Here is a 16477-nt window from a genome sequence, read left to right on the forward strand (position 1 = left end):
AGAGTCGAGTTGATGAACTCAACTCGGTTTCGAGTAGCACAGAGCTCCCGTCGATGATCTTCCCTTAAGCCTTTAGGCCAGGGAAGGATTTATGAACCACATTTTGTCTTTTTCAAGAGCAAATGCCACACTTGTCCTCAAAGAAGATAGCATGATACAGATACTGAGATATATTAGGACTTTTATTTTCTACAGATATGATACTTTTATTTTCTTGTCTTCTGAAAATACTTTTTTGGGAAACATTTTGATTTACTGTAGAGCTGCACAAATGATTGAAAGTCTAAATGCCTTGTGAATTTGGCAGAAACCTTGAAAAACTTCCTTGGAACTCTTCTCTTGAGCAGAGTGAAATCAGATCAGAACAGAATATCTTCAGTAACATTTCTGGTTAGACCAGGACATAAATAATATGCATTTGGTCTGGAATCTATTTCTTGGTTACCATGAATTTACACACTAATGAAGTTAAGCACTTACCCAGCCTCTGTCCTTTACTCCAAGCCCAGTGTCAGAGATTAGTAATTATTCTTTTCTTTTTCTGTTGAAACTGGATGAGATCTCTGTATTTCTCTCAACCCAACTCTCCAGGAAATAATTACTGTTTGATTGTTCTGGGGTTTTATATGAAAGCTTCTTGTGAGATTTGCTGTGTGTTTCCCTGTATCAAAAGTTTTCATGTACTGCAACATGATCATTCTAATTATTTTCTTTGAATTTTGTGATTAAAGTTATTTTGCTAAGATAAAAATGTATTTGTTGTTTGTATCAAATAAGTTAAAAATGGTTATACCTGAGAGTTATACTTAGAAATATAAGTGCTATAAGTGAGAGCTATAATTTAATATTTTTCTAGGTCTTCTATAAAATCTATTCTGATTTTATTTGGCATGCTGAGATCTTCCCAACCCACAGATTGAATCCGGGTCTTCTGCACTGCAGATGGATTCTTTACTTTCTGAGCCACTAGGGAAGCCTGAGTAAGGAAATGCTGGTCATTTAAACAGTCTGTTAGTAGTCTGACTGAAGACTGACTTTTTATAGTTAAAAGTAAAGAGCATATTTAAACAAAGACTGGCATTACACATTAGAAGAGGAAAGAAAAGGCCTTTGCTTAGAAAATAAATAATCCTCATCAAAATGCAAAAATAAGGAAAATAATTTGTACCACTCCAGCATGAAAGTCATTGTCTTTCCATTTGGTTATTCAAATGTTATGATGAAGAAATAGGACTCCAGAGAATGGATGGTTGTGGAGTCCACAAAGGGACTTGAAATTAGAGTGATCTGACTCAGACAAGGAGGAATGATGTATTCCTTTATGTGGGTGACCACTGAGTATAGTTACTGACCTTGTGATGCAAAGAACCACCACACAGATGACGGCAATCTGAATCGTTCCAATCACAGCTGCGATTAAGACGTACTGAAATCGGACAGGGCCAGGAACAACATACAGTACACTGTAATCCTTTTTTTCACAGTGTTGTCCAGTATAACCAGCATCACACCTGGAATAAATGATAGCGTCCAGTTACCTAAAGCTGCTGTACTCATTTTCATAGTTCGCCTATGGCCATTTCTCTTCATTTTGAAATTAGGGCCTTTTGTTTCCTTTTCCTGCTCTTAAAAAAAAAAAAAAGATAGTACTTTTTAGATTTGTTTCTCAAATACTTATTTTCAATAAGATCTCTTTTTGTTTTTCATTTCAAAGATATATGGTTTCTTTTTATACTTATAATAGTAGAGTTTGAAGATAGGAGGGAGATGATAGAAGTACAGGAGTAACTGTTCTATTTTTTTCAGGTGAGCTTTACATTTTATTTAACTTGCTCTTTAATTAACCTAAGTCAACATAATTGCTTGAGAAAAGGCTTGTTTCTGATGACATGAGTATAAAAAATAATGCTATTTATTAATTTTTTGGATAAAGCATTCTCTATGCAACAGTTAGAATGTGTTAAAAAATGTTAGGGCCAGAGGTACAGTAAGACTGATTTCTTTAATTTACTGGTCATAAAGTTGTCCGCTTATGTTAGAAAGTCAAATTTCAGTAGTAAAAAGGTAATTACAATGTAGGCAATAAGGTTTAGCAAAACAAGCCCATGTGTATTCATCTGAGAATGAAGACTGCCTCTCTGTCACTCAGTTCTCATCAGAAAGCTCAGATAGATAGTGTTAGAATTAGCAATTGACCATGAAATGAGGAAACAGCTCACACGAGAATAACACTAGTGGGGATCAACTTGTCATTGACTTTGTGCAACTATTTTAGAACCTCACTTTGAATGTCTCATAACTATATCCTAGGATCTTTGGTTTCTGCATCGGAAGGGTTTAATACTGACAACTCTGCTGGGAATGACAGAGCAGCGGGAGCAACTTCTCAGTCGGCCTGGTTCTACTGGAAGGCAGGTGCTTGTGTGTTCAGTGACGGAAAACATGAAAGGAAGACAGATCTTGAGAAAGAGAGAGAGAGAGGAAGGAAGGAAGAAAGAAGGATAAGATGAAGAAAAAGAAGGAAGGGAAAAAGATGAAAAGGGAAGGGGGAGAAGGGAGGGAAGAGAAAAAGAGAGCGATAATCCTTTCCCTGTATAGCAATATGCAAACTATTTCACCATTTGCCACTTGTATATGCCATTATTTTGGAAAAGATGACCTACCCAAAGCAACCATGTTATCTTACGTAGAGTAAGGCCTCATTCAGTCATTTGAGAAATATTTGTCAAGTCTCTAATCTGTGCCAAGCACTGCTCTGCATCCATGGGAAAGAGTAGTGAATGAACCAGAGGAGGCCGTGTCTTTAAGGAACTTGGAATGCCCAAGATACAATTTAAAATTCTACCAGCAGAGTGTATATAATGATGTGTTACATAGTACTTGGGTATGGAAGGTACACAGATATTGTTTTCTTGTGTGTGTGTATGTGTGTAGGAGAGGCAGAGAAAAGTGTGGCTGCTGATCACCCACTCAGGCAGAATGCCATCCAGAATTTAGTTTCTATATTTTTACTTTATGCGTGTAAAAGTTAAAGGGTGAAAACCTTACCTGCAAGATGGCTCCTGCATATTGATAGAATGTTCACATTTCCCGTGCATGCAGAAGCCATTGTAGTGTTCTGGGCACGGTATGTGGTGTTCTCTGGCACTTTCTTCTAATTTGTTAGCATTCTCTGTGAATACAGATAAAAGCAACATCCCCTGTAAATACTTTTTAGCCTGGTAAGATCAACCAGGATATTAAGAAGCAAAGCTACAGTAGACAAAAAATATTTACAAGGGCAAGAATTAAAAGGCCATGCTTCAGAAGAAAGACGGAGAAAGAACTGAAAGACAGATGTCTTTACAATTGTGTTTAGAGATGAAACTGCAAAATTACCCAGTGCTTTTCATGCTTTTATGTAATTTCCTACATCTTTAAGAGCCAGTAATGTTTCTATGAGTTGTCAGACAGCTTTAACTTTCCTTGTGTAGAGACAGTACATTGATCATAAAATAATTCAGGAAGAAATATCCTATTTTGTGAATTTCAAAACCCCGCATAATGTCTGTAAAAGTAAATTGCTGCAGTGCCTTGACACTCTCTCCATGTGGGAGCTTAAAAGTTAAAATATGGCTGTGTTCAATTGTTAAACAGAAGTTTTCCAAACCAAATGCAAATTTCAACAAATGTATTCTTTCAGGCTTTTTTCATCTACAGTGAACATGAATTTTCCTAGCACCTGCACATTTTCTTATTGCCTAAATAATGCTATTGAAAGAGCAAATGTTATTTCAGAATCACTTATGTAGATCCTAACACAGTATTTCTAAATGCTGTGAGTATATTCTAATTCATAATATTTGGCCTATGTTTGCAATGTCATGTGAAATTTAAACTTACGATAAAGAAAAAACATGTTCTAAAATGAACCCTTTCCTCCGTCATTAAGCCTTGTTTTCTCATATTTCTATAAAGATAGTAAATATTTTTCCTGACCTTTGTTAGTTTAAACATTTGCTTCCTGTTGGTAATACCGTCTCTAAGCAGTCTTTTGATGCTTTATATATTCATTTTATAATGTAAAGTTTTGCCTTTTTTGAGTTTCTTCTATAATCTGAGACCTGATATACTTTAAGATCCTTGCCTAAAGTATGAGAAACGTAAGTCTCTTGACTTTTCACTTCCCTGGTGGTCCAGTGGTTGAGACTCCAAGCTTCCAATGCAAGGGGCACAGGTTTGATCCCTGTTTAGGGAGCTAAGATCCCACATGCCATGTTGCATGGCCCCCAAAGTATAAAAATAATAATGCTTTTCACCAGGACCACAGTAATTGGTCAGCAGTATGGGTTTTTCCAGCGATGGAAGATTGAGAATAAATTACTATTTTTATGAAATAGATTATCTCCTACCATTTCTATATAGGGGTATAGCTTTTCTTTTATTATAGTGCATTCTTATAATTTTTTACTGTCCATCATGTGTGCGTGCTAGGTCACTTCAGTTGAGTCTTGACTCTTTGTGACCCCATGAACCTGCCAGGCTCCTCTGTCCATGGGATTCTCCAGGCAAGAACACTGGAGTGGGTTGCTGTTTCCTCCTCCAAGGAATCTTCATAACTTTGGGATCAAACCTGGGTCTCCTGCAGCTCCTGCACTGAAGGCATATTCTTTACCACTGAGCCACTGGGGAAGCCCCTTACTGTCCATCATAGAGGATGACTATATTCATCATGAGAAAAAAAAAATGTACCTTAAGTATTAGTGAAGTATACAAATGTATTATTTATGTTTAAGCAGAGCTATAAAATACCTTTAAATTTTAATACCTAGGTTATCATCTGAAAAATATTAAAGTTTGAAGTAAATTGTTAAATATGTTACGTGCTTTCTTGTATAGGGATATTTATGAACATAGGTATAAGGGTAATATTTCAAATTGCATACCCAAAGAATGCCGAAGAGACTGGCGATGGCATTTCAGCCATTCGTTTGTTTTACATCTGTGTCTCTTTACCTATTTAGGTGATCTTTTGTTTGCACTGTAATATTTCTACTTTGATAATTACTATTAAACCGCAAGGACCACTTTCATAGAAAAGACACATATATAGACATTTCTCTTTTGGTTTCTTCCATTCTTCTAAGTTACCGTGGTGTTTTTGGTAACAAATAGTGCCTGCAGGAAGCAAACAACACCCAAATTGAAATGGATAGTGTGGAGTCAGATTTCCAACATGGGAGTATGTGACCAAAATGGAAGCAGGATGACAGCAGAATTTGGATACATCTTGAGAGGGCTTGTGGTCATTCATGAAGCCATGAAGACTGGACTCATCCCGTGCCTTGGCCAGGAGGCTATAAGCCAGAGTGGACAAACTGCACACCTGCTGCTGAAAGATGACTTTAGCAGTGGGGTTTGCCAGCCTCACTGCTGATGTAATGAACCAGCACTGATTTACACTCTTATTTCTGGATCTTCTCCCCATAACAAACTATTCAACATTCTATTTAGTGTTCGTTAGTAAATCTTCAGTGCTTCTGCATACCTGCATGTAGGGGAATTTTCTGTAACTTCCCTACATTTCACGTATATACTGTGATTTCAGTCGTAGTCTTATTCAAACACATCTTATTAGGGCTATTTTTTTTTTCTGTCAGTTACAAAAGTAGATGAAGAAAAGAAGATCAAGATTTTCTTAACTCAGATTCATTTTTAAGGCTATTTTAAACACTGTCCCTCACCCCATACTGTTTTTTTTTTTTTTTTTTCTGAATTTGTACCATGTCCACAATTAAGAACTGAAGTTTAAGGGCAAAATGAGAGCTTGTCTGAGTGGTACTGTTGCCTTAGTGTAGCTAGAGCTGGATGTTTTCACAAAGTTCATTATCCAGACAGGATGATCAAGTGGGAGGGGAATAGTCTCCATCATAAAATCTGCTAATTAGTTTACACCATTCCTTATGAGCTTGGAGTGCTCCGTTGTGCTGCTCACAGGATACTCTCAAATAAGAAAGTTAGATTGAAAATAAATGAGTAGAAGAAATGATCCCTGGGCAAGAAAATGAGGAATCATCAATATATGTCAACAAATTTATAGTCAACCCAAACAAGCAAACCAGTTGATTGAAAACCTGAATATATAACCACTTCTAGTAATGCAATAGACATGTTTCAGAAATGAGATTTGAGTGTATTAAGAAGAGTAGAAACACAGAAATCTAATATACAAACCAAATGTGTGTATGAACCATAGTGGGTATTTGTGATCCTGATGTTTATGCATAGATACTGAAGCAATAACAAAGCATTTAAAGATTTTAAATCATAGAAAAATGATACTTTGGAAGTCTGTATGTTTTCTCCAGTGGTTGATGATTTACATATCAACTTCTCTCTTCTCTGTTTAAAGAGATTTAATGTAAGGGTTGTGATCCTTCTTCTAAGAGAGTGAGTGATGATGCTAGAAACTTTTTGTATCTTTGTTTAAAATCTTTGTCCAGTTTCCTGTTTTAAATGTTTACAAATGGTTTGCTCTGAATGAGATCCTGACTTCTTAAAGGAACAGTTTCTGGTATAATCTGAGTTACTTGCAGCAGAACTCATAGGGCTGCATGCCCATTGCTAGTCAGCATTCTAGTCAAGGGCTATAGAAGTAGGCTGCTTTAAAACACAGCTATATGTATGGTTTCTGTCCTGGTGCTTTCAGGGAAAGAGACATGGCAAGCTGAAGAGACAGAAGAAATGGTGAATGGCAAAACCTTGCTTTAATCACAAGTCTAGTAAGATAAGTTGACAGAAAGTGGACAATGCCAGGCATAGCAATTCAGAGACTTAAATCAGTACAGCCCAGAGTAGGGTGTGTGTATGTGTGTGTTTCTCATTACCCCTACTTTCTTCCCCCAAAGTTAGAAACAAGACGTCATTCAGGAATTAATCTGTCAAAGCAAGACATTTATCTACTGAAGCAGAAATGTGACTGTAAAATTCAACTAAAACTATCCCTATATCTGAAGGAAGGATGATTCCCTTAGGATAAGGATTCAGTTCAGTTCAGTCACTCAGTCATGTCCGACTCTTTGCGACCCCATGAACCGCAGCATGCCAGGCCTCCCTCCATCACCAACTCCCGGAGTCCATCCAAACCCATGTCCATCGAGTCAGTGATGCCATCCAACCACCTCATTCTCTGTCGTCCCCTTCTCCTCCTGCCCTCAATCTTTCCCAGCATCAGGGTCTTTTCAAATAATTCGGCTCTTTTCATGAGGTGGCCAAAGTACTGGAGTTTCAGCTTCAACATCAATCCTTCCAATGAACACCCAGGACTGATCTCCTTTAGAATGGACTGGTTGGATCTCCTTGCAGTCCAAGGGACTCTCAAGAGTCTTCTCCAACACCACAGTTCAAAAGCATCAGTTCTTCGGCGTTCAGCTTTCTTTATTGTCCAACTCTCACATCCATACATGACCACTGGAAAAACCATAGCCTTGACTAGATGGACCTTTGTTGGCAAAGTAATGTCTCTGCTTTTTAATATGCTGTCTAGGTTGGTCATAACTTTCCTTCCAAGGAGTAAGCATCTTTTAATTTCATGGCTGCAATCACCATCTGCAGTGATTTTGGAGCCCAGAAAAATAAAGTCTGACACTGTTTCCACTGTTTCCCCATCTATTTGCCATGAAGTGATGGGACCAGATGCCATGATCTTAGTCTTCTGAATGTTGAGCTTTAAGCCAACTTTTTCACTCTCCTCTTTCACTTTCATCAAGAGGCTCTTCAGTTCTTCTTCACTTTCTGCCATAAGGGTGGTATTATCTGCATATCTGAGGTTACTGATAAGGGTTAGAGCTTGGCAAAAGACGCATCTGAATGTCATGTTGTGTCATCTGTTCCAGTGCTCTCCAGGCTTCTGGGCCCTGAGAAGCCAACTTTAACTAGTAAACCCAGAGTCCCCAGCTGCAGATATGGTTGCACTAGACTGTTAGTGTCTGATGCTATGAAATATTCACTTAGTCAACAACCCAGTTCTCTTGTTTTGATGTTCTGCTTCCTAAATAGTCTTAAAATAACTGGACATTTATGCAGCCTACACATTGGGAATGCCTTTGACACTACCACCTGGCCATCTTATCCATTTGACAGTTATATATTTCATTGGAGTGAACTGATTGGTTCTGAGTTTCCATGCATGTTAGGGGCACAAGTCACCTTTCTTCAACCTACTGAATTCTGAGGGTTTGTAAGATCAAATTTCTGCACCTAGAGGCTAAAGGACCAGACCCTATCCATGGTGCATCATAGTCTGGGAGGACTTTGCGGGCTGGTAAGATGATATCTGTCTGGAGATATTCCCATTTTGCTTTAATCAGGACTTTTAAAAAAATATATAATTTTTAAAATTTATTTTTGGCTGTACTAGGTCTTTGTGGCTGCACAGGCATTGCTCTAGTTGTGGCGAGCAGGGGCTACCCCCTAGTTGCAGTGTGCAGGCTTCTCACTGCAGTGGCTTCTGTTGTTTCAGAGCACTGGTTCTAGGTGTGCGAGCTTCAGTAGTTGAAGTTCCCAGGTTCTAGAGCACAGGCTCAGTAGTTGTGAAGCACTGGCTTTGTGCTCCAAGGCATGTGGGATCTCCCTGGACAGGGATTGAGCCCATGTCTCTTGCTTTGGCAGGAGGATTCTTTACCACTGAGCCACGAGGGAAGCCTCAGGACTTTCTTTAGAATATGTCTACAAAGCTTTTCGGAGAAGGCAATGGCACCCCACTCCAGTACTCTTGCCTGGAAAATCCCATGGACGTAGGAGCCTGGTAGGCTGCAGTCCATGGGGTCGCTAAGAGTCGGACATGACTGAGCGACTTCACTTTGACTTTTCACTTTCATGCATTGGAGAAGGAAATGGCAACCCACTCCAGTGTTTTTGCCTGGAGAATCCCAGGGACAGGGGAGCCTGGTGGGCTGCTGTCTATGGGGTTGCACAGAGTTGGACACAACTGAAGCAACTTAGCAGCAGCAGTAGCAGCACAAAGCTTTTAGGCTCTAGATTCCTTAGGAGTCTGATTCTGTGTAAGGCTTTTGAGTAAGTTGGAAAAATCCTAAACTAGAGATATCACCAGAATTTAGAGGATACTTTAGGGAGGCAGATTTCCATTGTACATTTTTAAGCAACCAGAGCTGTTCAATAGGGGAAATGAATTAAAGAGTGAAGTGGTGAGTTTGTGTGAAAGTTTTCAGATGTGTTACTATTTCTCAGATATTATAGGGTGTTAACTGTAGATTGGATTGTTTCAGAACTCTAGGTTCTTTGACTTTTAAGAGTAATATTTATTTGTATTGTGAATATTTACTTGCAATAAATTACTAATATTAATATTTCTTGAAAAATATTATTTTTGATATCCTAGGAAAAGGAAGTAGAGAAATAAGGACACTATTTAGATAAGAAAATCACTTTGCTTAAATTATGGGGACATTTTGCTGTTTTAAAGGGTGCAAAATATCTTAAATATTTACCATGTCTGTAATTCAGACATTCTAGCATAAAGTGATCTTCACCATGCATTGTCTTCCTTGTGGGGAGCAAAATGTGGATCTTACTTCAGTTTTTAACATCACAAATTATCTTGACAAGTGGATGCTTGCGAATTGTACAATGTGTATTATCTTCTCAAGTCTCTTTTCCTGTGGGTACACAAAATGTGCCGCATTTTTCAAGAAAAATGGAATTTCCATTTTGGGTGTCTTTATTTATTACTTTTACTTTTCATGTTTATAACAGTCCAAGGAAACCCTAGCACTGAGATAGTCCTATACTTACACACCTGTTTTGATTACTTGATTTTATTCTTCTCTTGCTTACTACCCTATTGCTAAAGAAGTTTGAAAACAGTTTTATTTAACCAACTAGAAAAATAAAAACTATCTTTTTTTTCCCATTATATTTATATTGTGCCCAGGACAGGAAACAAATTATGAATTTAGAAGTAAAGGCATGATGGTCCCCTTGTTGATTAGAGTTGGTTTCAAAGAAGATATACAATTCTTATGATTTCCTGTCCTTATCTTATCAGGTATAAACATATGAGGTGGCAGTAAAACCTCATATCTAGCTTGAATTGCAATCGAACTTTTTTAAAGACCAGAAAACATTCCAATTGAATGGATTCTGAATGTAATGCAATCTGAGTTCTTGCAACTTAACAAATTCTATAATAGCCTCACCTGCTGTCATAGTTTCTTCAAGGCACAGATGAGTAGATGAGAAGAGTCTCTCCTTTTTTAAGCCTCTAGGACACTCAAATGAAAATGCTCGCTAAAAGTGACAGGTTAGCACAAGGGACATGGAGGCATGTAAGGACACAATCAATTCTAAAGTTTTGTCAAGAGCAGAGGCCCAGTCTAGGAATAACAGTATTATCAGTTATTTCATCTGTTAAAGATTTAGAAAAAATAACCTCAAAACAGAGATCAGGTCTTTCAAGTGCTACATTTATTCTACAAGTTGAATATTATCCTATTTTTTCAGAAGAGTAATTGAAAATATTTTGATCCTAAAATTTGCTAATGAAGCAAAAATATGAGTTGGGAGCAGGATGGATGGGGATGTAGAGAAATTCTTTCTGATTGTACTGTTGATCAGGCACTAATATAAAATGTGAAATGTGATTATCTACATCATCACTTGGATATATAAATATTCTTATTGGACATAAAATGAAAATGGAAGAAAACTAATTTTCATGTTACTAGATTCTCAGGCAAGACCCTTAATGGCATTATTCAAGAATTGCTTGAATTTAAATTGGAAAAAGTATCAGTGTCTGAAATAGACATAGTAATTTGGGGACTGGAGTGAATGAAATGGAACAATACTGGATGCTTATTTTCATGGGCTTTTATTATCTCAGTTTCTACTGGTAATGTATTTACGTGGAGAAAAGCTGAGAAATCTGTAAAAGCTTGGGAAAGAAACTTGTATATATCATTTTAACTTATGACATCCAAATACAATATTAACACACTTAAGAATTTGACATCACAAATTTCATATTTGTGTCTTGCCAGAAATTCTCAACCTCTAAGATAAAAAAGGAAAAATAAAAGTTGTTTGTTATTGAGAGAAAAATAAGCAGATCTTTAGCCATTTCTCTGTCTCCTGCCTTAAAAATGCCCTGCATGGCTTTAGATGGCAGAGCCCTCCAGAGAGTGAAGAGTGCATGCTACTGGGGGAACTGCACTCTGCTGTAATGGTCCTTTACAAACTTCACCATTCAGTCAAAAGCCTATTAACGCTCAGCAAGTGGGTAACTTCTATAGGTTTAGAGGATTAAGCTTGAAGACCTTTTAAAAATATAGTATTTTATGGAACTTCCAATGTCTTTGACAACACTTCATAAACATCAGGCCTTGGAAAGAGGCAGGGATCTATGGTTCATTAGTCTCTCAGGAGTCCAGAGCTGGAGTTGCCTTAAGCTTATCTGGGGCAATTTGTTACAGCTCTCCCCACTGAGCTCTTGCTGCAGCAACAATGTTCTCTTCCAGGACAAAGTTTACTGTAAACCTCAGAGAAAGAAAGAATCCTGGGAAGCTATTTTATGTCATGTATACTCTCCTCCCCCTTTTCTTTTGTCTTGAACTAAACCTATGCATTTCTGGCCAAATTTATTGGCTCAGTGGCTAATCTGGGTGTCCTTTCTTAGGGAGCTTCTTGGGTGATAATGTTGAAATGACAACACAAGTAACAGAGGGCTCAGATCCTATCCACTTTTGCCTTTTGGGCTATGTGAATCAAGCTCTTTTTTTTTCCTTTACGGGCTGCATATACAGCAATGGATGAATAGTTGAGATAAACCTTCTCAGGTGACACCTTTGTTTTCCTGTGTGACTCTGAAATTATTAGCCAACAGAGAATGAGGAGGATTTAGCTTTCACTGAGACAGCAGAAATTTTTAAAGATTTTAATAATGTAGATAAGGACCAAAAAATTGGTAATGTATTATATGAACATTTACTGAAATAGCAGAAAATTGTAAGGATTTTGATAATGTAGATAAGGACCAAAAATTGCTAATGTATTAAATCAATGTTTCTTAAATACCTACTATGTGTCTGGCACTGTGCTATGTACTATGTGTAATATATATCTATTGGTCATTTCCAGATGATTTTGCTTGTTGTTTTCTAAACACAGACAAGAAAACAGATTCCCCTGACAGGATGATACTAAGTATATCTACAATTCCTGGAGAATCTACAGCATGCCTGCTGCTGCTGCTGCTAAGTCGCTTCAGTCGTGTCCGACTCTATGCGACCCCATAGATGGCAGCCCACCAGGCTTCCCCATCCCTGGGATTCTCCAGGCAAGAACAATGGAGTGGGTTGCCATTTGCTTCTCCAATGCATGAAAGTGAAAAGTGAAAGTGAAGTCGCTCAGTCGTGTCCGACTCTAGCGACCCCACAGACTGCAGCCTACCAGGCTCCTCCATCCATGGGATTTTCCAGGCAAGAGTACTGGAGTGGGGTGCCATTGCCTTCTCCGACAACATGCCTAGCATTGTGTTAATACTTAACATGACAAAAATATGTTCCTTAATACAGCCCTTCAAAGCAGATTTATAAAAATCTTATTTTATACAGATGATGAAAGTGAAAGTGAAGTAGCTCAGTGGTGTCCAACTCTTTGCTATCCTGTGGACTGTAGCCTACCAGGCTCCTCCCTCCATGGGATTCTCCAGGCAAGAATACTGGAGTGGGTTGCCATTTCATTACTTGTCTTAGAAATTTACACAATTGATAAGCAGAATTGGCATCAAAACTAGGGCTCTTTCCAGTATACCATGCAGACTATGCATTTAAGAACTTATTAAAATACAGGACAACATCTGGCTTCCATATCTTATTTACCATTTGCTTTTTATAACTCCTGACTCTTTACCTCACCTCGATCCCATTGATGCTCTGAAAAGCAATCTTTTCTTTTTTCTTCCTTCTACCTTGGGAGAGATTTCTTGTCCAGGGCCAACCTATCATGCATTCCAACCCCTCCATCCCCTTCAAGTGTTCTCTCCATCAATTATTTCCTTTCTCTCCAATATCTTTAACTTATTTTTACTCTTTGCTCCCAGCCATCAGTATTTAAATATTTTCAAGTATCTTCCATCTTAAGATAAAAATTCACCAACCTCTCTCAATCCATGTCCCTTGGTAGACCTCTTGTCTCCTTTTCACCCTTTACTGCTGAACTTCTTAAGAGTGCTATCTCTGCTCCCATTCTTTACTTCATGAGCTAGATCTCACACACTGTTTAACCCACCATGCTCTCTGGTCACCACTTCAGAGAACCTGCTATGACAAGGTCAGCCAACAACATCTTTGTTGCTAAAATTTAGTTATTCTTCTCAGACCTCAACTGTCTCAATCTTTTAGTAATCAGTAATTTGATACAGCTGACCACTTCTTTCTTTTTGAAGCCTTCTCTTCCCTGGGCTTCCATATCATCTACCTCTTGTTTCTTTTTTTTTTTTTTTGGTTGTTCCTTCATAGCCTATTTTGTGCGCTCTTTGTTTCCAACTAATTCTTAAAGTATTGGTGTTTTTCTAAAGTTCTTTTCTTTTTACACTTTAAATATTCTCAGAGAGGGAGCTCATTCATACTCACCCAAGGCTTCTATTGTAACCTCAATGCCTCTGACTTCCAGATTCTGATTAGCCAGCTCAGAACACCTTTTAATAAATGATCACACTTTCATAGAGTTTCATATCTATGCATTAAAGTCCCAAACATCTCACAGGCATCTCAAACTCATCAGCTTCTCCCACTCCTTCTTCTACTTCTTAGGCAAGGCATATCCATCCACTCATTAACACAAACCAGAAATCTGGGTTTCACTTTCAAATTCTGAATAAATCACCAAGTCCTATAGTTTCTGCTTTTTACGTATCTACCAAGTTCCTTCATTTCCCTACATTTTGGTGGCTATTCTCTAAGATCAAACCATCACTATCAGCTAATCTTCAGTCTTGCCCTCTCTGGGTCAATTTTCCACACTAGAGCCAGAGTGATGCTTCTAGAAGAAAAACATGGATGTATAATGACCCTGCTTAAAAACTCCCAAAGAAACAATTCTTGTTATTCCTCATTACTCCTCCAATGAATTAAATTTTAACATTAATTAGAAGGTTGTTCAAAATCTGTTCCAGCTTTTCCACTCTCACCCCTTGTAATTCTCTTGCATCCTCCTACACTCATTATATGAAATTTCTCTCTGCCCTCTGGAACTTTCCATATGCAGTTTCCTTTATTGGGAATATTCATTTCCCCCTTTTATCATCCATCTATGTAACTCCTACTCATCATTCAGGTCTCATCACTGACATTACATCCTCTGAGGAGCTTCTGTACTTCTCCCCTGCCCACTCATTCTGGACTCACTGCCTTCTTTTCTTAAAATCATTCCCCTCTCCTAGTACTTTTCACACCAAATTTTCATTGTCCTTTACTTGTCTGTCTGATGCATGAGTTTAGAAACTCCTTTTTAAAGGCAAGTATTGTTGTCTTGTTTATCTTACTGTTGTGGTCTCCTTGCCTATCACAGACCATAGCACAGGGAAGATGATGAACACATATTTTTTTTTAAAATTACCTTTTGTCTAGGTTATCCTCTTACCACAGTTGCCAGCATAGAGAAGCTGCCAGAAACATCCAGAATTTATATCAGTAGAAAAAGAATCTTAACATTGTGACATGGGAATAACTTTTTTTAGGGTGAGAATGGCATCAGAAAATGAGCGGCGAGTGAGAGATGCCTTAGAAAAGAATTTCTGCTGAGAAGTAGGGCTACACACCCTGTAGAAATGGATCAGGAGAAAGGGATGAGGGTCTTTCTTTCTACAGTTCCCGGTGGGACTAGTGGAGGCATGAGTATATCACCTGGCTTTTAAAATAGTATTCCCTCTGTTAACAAAGGAGGTGTGGTTCTAAACAAAGCATTTATAATCACCTTCATGCAATGACTGAAGGATATGGACAATCTAGTTCTTATGGGTAGAAAAATGGAGTCCATGTGTGTGTACTCCCTCAGAAACCACACTGGAACCATGTGTGGCCAATTCTGAATTCATAAATTCTAATCTGGTCTCCACAGTCAAAGCTATGGTTTTTCCAGTAGTTATGCACTTGTGAGCATTGGACCATAAAGAAGGGTGAGTGGCAAAGAATTGGTGCTTTCTAATCGTGGTGCTGGAGAAGACTCTTGAGAGTTCCCTGGACTGCAAGGAGATCAAACCAGTCAATCCTAAAGGAAGGCAGTCCTGAATATTCTTTGGAAGAACTGATGCTGAAGCTGAAGCCCCAGTACTTTAGCCACCTGATGTGAAGAGCTGACTCATTGGAAAAGACCCTGATGCTGGGAAAGATTGAAGGCAAAAGGAGAAGAGGGTGGAGATGAGATGAGATGAGATGAGGATGAGATGGTTAGATAGCATCATCAACCCAATTGACATGAATTTGAGCAAACTCTGGGAGAGAGTGAGGGATGGGGGAGCCTGGTGTGCTGCAGTCCGAGGAGTCACAGAGTCAGACATGACTTAGTGACTGAGCAACAATAACAACAATCTGATCATTCACACTGTTATGTACAGTATTATCCAGAAGTGAGAAATGATGGTTGAACTTTTTCAGGATATCAAAAAAGGAAACATTTTAAAAACAAAACACAACACAGGCAACTGCATTTCAGAATAAGAACTAAGATTATAAATTAATAAAACATTTTCCTTAGTTGCCTTTTTCTGAATATGACCATGCATTTATTCTCATACTTAAAACTAACAGGTGGTAAACACCAAAACTGTAAGTGCAGATAAACTTAATGATATTGTTATGAATATGGCTAGCGATCAGCTTGGTTTTCTACAAGAGCACTCTGAAAAGAATTGGAGAGCTTTTATAGTTTCTTAAACTAAAGAACAAAGGGTATAGTTTTTATTCTTTAACAGACTTTTGTGAGAGTCTCAGAAGTACTTGAGAAAACACTAGGAATAAATGCAAAATTCTCTATGGAAACAGCTTTATAACTGAACTTCTCTTCTGGAAAAATAAAAGAAATAAATAAGCTCTAAAAATTGTGGGAAAAGAACTTCAAATAGCTAGAAATGTCATATAATATTTAAGTGGAATATTGAAGTTTAATGTTTAATTCTAAACATTAATAACCTGCCTAGCCTAGAAATTGTAGACAACCACAGTGGGGGATATTTATGCAATGCTATATACCTGAACATTTACAGGTATAGAACCTTGGCATTGGCGTGTTACAACATCTTAGGAGACATCCTGGATACTTTGATACCCTCACAGAAGTGTGTGTATACTTGTGTGTGAGTTTTGTATAAATACAATTCTACTGTGATTTCTCATAAATGACAAAATTTAATGAGTTGGTTAGTGTCCTCAAATTCCTCTTTTAAGGGTAATGTTGCTTGTTCTAAAGCAGATACACCTTA

General features: G+C 37.9%; 1 protein-coding gene across 1 annotated transcript in view; it reads right to left on the minus strand.

The window, feature by feature from the left end:
* Positions 1 to 16477, minus strand: part of TMEFF2 (transmembrane protein with EGF like and two follistatin like domains 2) — a 277909-nt gene that overhangs the window by 1980 nt on the left and 259452 nt on the right. The window contains exons 8-9 of the mRNA XM_027563245.1: positions 3049 to 3172; positions 1353 to 1511 (exon numbers count right to left, since the gene is read on the minus strand). Coding sequence (XP_027419046.1) covers positions 1353 to 1511; positions 3049 to 3172 — 283 coding nt within the window. The remainder of the gene's footprint in view (positions 1 to 1352; positions 1512 to 3048; positions 3173 to 16477) is intronic.

The sequence above is a fragment of the Bos indicus x Bos taurus genome, chromosome 2 (assembly GCF_003369695.1).
Source record: "Bos indicus x Bos taurus breed Angus x Brahman F1 hybrid chromosome 2, Bos_hybrid_MaternalHap_v2.0, whole genome shotgun sequence".
In the NCBI taxonomy this organism is placed as follows: domain Eukaryota; kingdom Metazoa; phylum Chordata; class Mammalia; order Artiodactyla; family Bovidae; genus Bos; species Bos indicus x Bos taurus.